This window comes from Tupaia chinensis, unplaced genomic scaffold, assembly GCF_000334495.1.
Source record: "Tupaia chinensis unplaced genomic scaffold, TupChi_1.0 Scaffold000473_1, whole genome shotgun sequence".
Lineage (NCBI taxonomy): Eukaryota > Metazoa > Chordata > Mammalia > Scandentia > Tupaiidae > Tupaia > Tupaia belangeri.
In genome coordinates, this window is record NW_006159982.1 from 1,703,285 (window position 1) to 1,708,913 (window position 5,629).

The 5,629-nt window shown below is 41.9% G+C and overlaps 1 protein-coding gene across 3 annotated transcripts in view; it reads left to right on the forward strand.

The window, feature by feature from the left end:
* KCNK2 (potassium two pore domain channel subfamily K member 2) overlaps nt 1-5,629 on the forward strand; it is a 209,670-nt gene that overhangs the window by 77,479 nt on the left and 126,562 nt on the right. For 2 of the 3 annotated variants that reach the window (XM_006155832.3, XM_027774714.1), the window contains one exon: nt 3,417-3,727. In XM_006155832.3, coding sequence (XP_006155894.1) covers nt 3,417-3,727 — 311 coding nt within the window. Of the gene's footprint in view, nt 1-415; nt 497-3,416; nt 3,728-5,629 lie in introns of those variants that run through there. The other variant, XM_006155830.3, reaches the window with a different exon arrangement.

Here is a 5,629-nt window from a genome sequence, read left to right on the forward strand (position 1 = left end):
TACTGCCTTTTTTTTTTTTTTTTGTTAGAGGGTGCTCTCGCTGGAGAGAGAAGAAGCACGACAGACCCTCATGGGGGACGGTCACACTGCAATCTCTTCTCCATTTCTCCTTCTTTTGGGATTTTGGGCACACATGCACATGTCCCTGTGTGTTTTACAAGCCACCGGGTCCAGGACTCAAACTGTGTGGTTGGCCACGTGGGATCCTGCAGCCCTAACCACCAGACCACAAATTGGCCCTGCTAACTTCGCAGTATGGATAAATGTAAATACAGAAGGGGAGGTTGGTTTAAATATAAGCCCCATGTTCCCATTACTCAGCTCCCATCATTACCCGATCTAGTTTCATCTGCTCCTCATCCTTCCCCCTGCCTCCCAAAACAAAAGGGTGATTTTGAAAAAGCTTCAAGTCCGTCTTTTCCCAAAAACATTTTGAATGCTGCATGCCTCATGCTTCCCAGCGCCTCGCGGGAGAGACCCGGCTATAGAGCAGGAGGTGAGACCCCCGGGCACCACCTCCCCCCAGTCCCTGGCCGCGCGCTCTCCTGGCCCTGCCTGTCCTGGGAAGGCTGCAAATGCCCCGCTCGCAGCCTGTGGACACTTCTCATCTGCATTTTGCGTCCAGGGTGTTGGGTCATAATCTGGGTTTGGAGGAAAACCCATCCTGGATCCCCTCCTGGCTGCCTCTCCGTCACTCCCGCCGGTGTCAGGGTTTTTGCATCTGCCTCCCGTACGCTTTTGGAACACCTTGGGGAGAGTTTCCAATGGAGGAGACGGTCAGCTCCTGGGAGTAGAGTAGCCGACAGGCAGGACGCAGGGTGACCCCGGTCACACTTGTTGCCCATTGCGCCGTGGGACAGGCAGTGGTGCTGAAAAAAGCTCATTTCTTCCGTTCTTCGGTGATCAGTCGTGGCCGGGGTGAAGACATATCTGGGTGAGGACCTGAGGCCAGGATGGAGAGGAGACTGTGTTTGGCGGTAGGGGCGGGCATGCGATGGTGCTGAGTGTGTGTGGAGAGGGCAGTTTCTGTCCCTGCTCAGACATCAAAGGGCTGCATGGAGGTGGAAACCCAGAGGTTCCCCATATTAGAACAAGAGAAGAGGCTGCTGTGTGCTTTTAATTGTAATACTTCACTGGTTTCTGCCCATTCTATCTGCCAAATGTGTGTTGTATATATATCTGGTGCTTTTAATTGTAATACTTCACTGGTTTCTGCCCATTCTATCTGCCAAATGTGTGTTATATATATTTCTGGTGGTTAAAAAATAAGGCAACAGCTTAAAAGAATTAAACTCCTTCAGGAAATGTATTAACACATACATAATCTTTAAAAAAAAAATCTGTCTCCGTCTTCCAAAAGCATGTAGCGACAGTGTCTTAGTGGGATTTTGCCTTGGGGTTTGGTAGCATCAAGGTAAACGTTCTTGGATGGTTTTCCTACAGACTAGAACCCACTAGTGAAGAAAGGTTTGGAAAGCACCCTTTAGAGAGATGGAACTTCTGTATGATTTTCTGTTATTTTTATTTCAAAGATGGCTAGATTTGAGATTATGACTTTAATTTTTCATTGAGACTGACTAAGCAGCTGGGGGAGGGGGGAGGTGGCGAGTCTCCAGATGACAGTGAATTTTTGCTATTATCAGCACTTCTATTAAAAAGTTCTTTAAAAAAGATGAAACACATGCCCAGAGCTGATTTCTAGTGAATGTGCCTTTGTAAATATTCTAAAGATGTCTACTTTGGGGCTTTATTTAGAACAGGTGACTGTCAGAGGAGAGAAAGGTGCGTATACCTTGCTATGTATGGCTTAGGGCTGAAGGCAGGAAATTGAACTTGTCCTAATGAGCTGTACATTCGCGGAATCACCACTTTGGAGCCATGGTACAGGAACCACCTCACAGCTCTGATTTCATCTCTTCAAAGTCAGAATCATTCTGAGCTTCGCTGGTTGAGGACCCGTGTCATCTGCCATCATTTTCAAACACTACTTAAGTCTAGTGCTTCAAATAGCTTTGTTGGCAAGGCTTCTTTCTGATGGGCATCTGAAGATGTATTTTATGAACTCCAACTATGGTAGCCTACATGTAGCTCATAGTGTTAGGCAAGAGGGCAGCGGAGGGAGCCTTGTGAAAGCTGACACTTTTACTGGCTTCCTACCCTCAAGTAATTTCAGGTGCCTTTAGGGTATTCCCCTGCAAGTCCATGGGAATTTATTATATATGTACCTAAAAGTGTGTTTAGGTTAACACTTTATAACACCTATATTACATATATGACAGCAGCTTTACTTAATATCTAATGGTTAAGGGCTTTAAATTGATTCTGATTGAGTTGGTGGTTTTTTAAAAGTCCTTTATTTTCAGCCCTTCAGTTAACCCTTTTAGTTCCATGTTGCCTCTCCAGTCAAATGTTCTGTGGTAGGCAGCTTGTTTTCCCCTGAGCAAGTGAAAGTCTAGTATCTCTTGTATTTCTAAAAAAAGAAATCCATTAATGATATTTTTGAACAGCTGAGATAAATAATAAATGGATTGAATGTCACCTCAGAGTATATGGGGATTTGTAAGAGAACACATAAATTCCCTCTAATGGAACAATTAGCTCTGTACAGAGCATATAGGGTCTAAGGTGTGAGCCAAGGTTTTCGTTTTTTTTTTTTTCTTCTTGATATTGTTTGTTGTTGAAATGGAAGGAACTTGTCTTCTTGGTTGTACATAACATCCTGCCACATTGGTTAGCAGTAACCTTTATTTTTTAAACATGGCAGAGATTGAATGACAAAATTTAGAGAACATTTTATCATGAGCCCACTTTGGAGGACAACCCACTTTGGACTATTGAGTGGTTTATTTACTACCATGTTTTACCAAAAAGTTATGAATGAATGATTTTCTTTTAAGCAACAGTGTTTGAATTACTTATTATAAATTCCCTTATATGATTCCTTTATAACAATAAAATTTAAAACAAAATTAGAGAATATTCTTTATATTGATTGCTTGCAGCATAAAATTCTTGAGGATAGGCATAAACCATGAACTTTCTCCATGAATATTCACATACCTAGTTAAGTATCATCAACTCTTAGGAGTTCAATACATCTTTGTGGACTAGCATAGTGGACAAATACAAATTTAGAAATTAATTAGGAAATCCCAAGGCATCTTTTTTTTTTTCTTGCTCTGACTCCTGTTTTTTTCCTTCCATCTGAACCGCCAATAGTAATGGAGAGGAAAGACCCAGCCCCTATGTGCAGACCTGCAAGAGATCTAGGGAGAGCGCTCCTTGGTTAGGTTCCAGAGCTTCCATCAGAAGAGCAAGGGGAGTTCAGCCACCCTTCACTGACTCCTCAAAGAAGAAGCCCAACCCATTCCCCTCACATATCCTCCAACCTAACCCTCCTTCTCTGTTGTTGTCAGTGGCGGCACCTGACTTGCTGGATCCTAAATCTGCCGCTCAGAACTCCAAACCGAGGCTCTCGTTTTCCACGAAACCCACAGTGCTTGCTTCCCGGGTGGAGAGTGATACGACCATTAATGTTATGAAATGGAAGACAGTCTCCACGATTTTCCTGGTGGTTGTGCTCTATCTGATCATCGGAGCCACCGTGTTCAAAGCATTGGAGCAGCCTCATGAGATTTCACAGAGGACCACCATTGTGATCCAGAAGCAAACATTCATATCCCAACACTCCTGTGTCAATTCGACTGAGCTGGACGAACTCATCCAGGTAATGGGCCAAGAGGAGTCATTACTCCATTTCCCCTAACGGGGAAGACAGAGCTAGAGGAGGAGGGAACGACCCTTTGCACAGTATGTCCTTGGGTGCTGATGGGAGCTATGTTCCTCCTTATGCTCCTTAGCACAGACCTCTGATTTTCTTTGTCTCCTTTTTGCTTTTCCTCCCTCTATTCTCACTTCTGCCATTGTTTCTTCTCTTCCCCCTTTTTCTCCTCTGTCCCACTGTTCCTTCTCATCCTGTTCTGTTCCTGTTCTTCTACATCCCTCTGCTGTCGCCTTCCTGCTTTCTTTCCCTTCTCCCTGCCTTAGAATGGCCAGCAGACCCCACTGACACGGGGATACCATGCCAGCGGCCCTCGTGGTTAGGGTGATCACGGCTAACTGAGAAACACTGCTTGGGGCAAAGGAGAGGAAGACAAAAGATAGAAAAGTGCTTTAATCTTGGCAATGGCTTCCATATGATAGAAAAGATGAATATATGGTGTGACCCTCTTGAGATAGGCCCCCTTCATGGGTAAGAGGTTTAATCACTTTAAGCTAGCCCAGGTATAATTCTGATAACTACTTTTTAAAAGTATCTAGGGAGAAGTGATTAATTATTGCTTCTCTACATACCAACTAAAAGCAATTTACTACTACATAGAAAAATAGGATGTTGGAGTAAGTTTTAATTTACTCTGCTATAGCAGTATAATATCCTTATGGAAAAACATTTTCTTTTAAAAGTTAATCTCACAATGATTTATAAACTTCATAGACCCCCCCAGGAGATGGTTATATTTTGGTTGTAGATGTCTTTTGTGTAAAACAATTCATTGATCAAATGAAGAAATAAAGAAGAAAGCTCTTTCAGTTTCTTACAAAGAGAGAGTTTGGTTGATGAAAACATTTAAACTGTACTTGTTTATTTTCCTATCAAGCCTACTTTTCTTACCTGGTTCATTCAAAGTGAACTGAGAATCATCCATGAGTCATCGACTGAACATGTTCTTCCTCGTTTTATATTTGGCTTTCTATCATTTGAATGACTTGGAATAGTAGATTGAGGGGAGAAGTAATTACTGATTTTAATCCTGGTTTTTGTTAGAAGACCTTTACTTTCATTTCCTCTTGCCACAGACCCCCAAATGCTTCTTTTGCTTTTCATAGCCCTCTCTGTTTATAGTCTGCACCAATTCTTACTCAAGTTTTAGGGGAAGCTTTCAAAGCCCAGCATTCTCCTTTGTTTACCTCTTGCCATATTCAGGTATTTCCACATCTCACCTATTTCACTTACAGTTTGAAAAATGCTCTTTACCTATGTACATACTCCTGAATTCTCTACTATTTTTAGATGATGGTGACCTATTCAGAATTGACAATGGAACTGCCAACTTGTATTATGTCCCAACTACCCCCTTCTCCGATCCTATGTGAGATTACCTTCACTTCATTCTCTCTCTTTCTCTCTGTGCCACCCTATGAAGTATTAAAAATCTTTAAATAACTCACTTCCTGTGGGTTTCAGAAGAGCTCTTGTTTTTTTTTCTGCTTAAGGCAGCATGGAATAGTGATAAAAACTTAAACTTTGGGATCAGGTAGGATATATTTTAAACTCTAGTTGAATGCTTTATTAGAAGTGTCATCTTGAACAAATGATTTTTTTCTCTTTTAGCCCTAAATGATCTCTCTAGAATGTTGACAGAGTATCTTTCAAATAGGGTAACTGTGAGAGTAAAGAGATAACCTATGGAATGTTTTTTAGGTGCTCAAAAGTGTTGGGTTTGCTTGCTGTTATTTTATTCACACTTTTATTCCTTTATTGGGTTGTAGCATCTGATTCAGGTAGTTGTATTCTTTTTTTTTTTTTTTTTTTTTTTTTTAGAGGTTTTTGTTGGGGGGGGCACGCGCG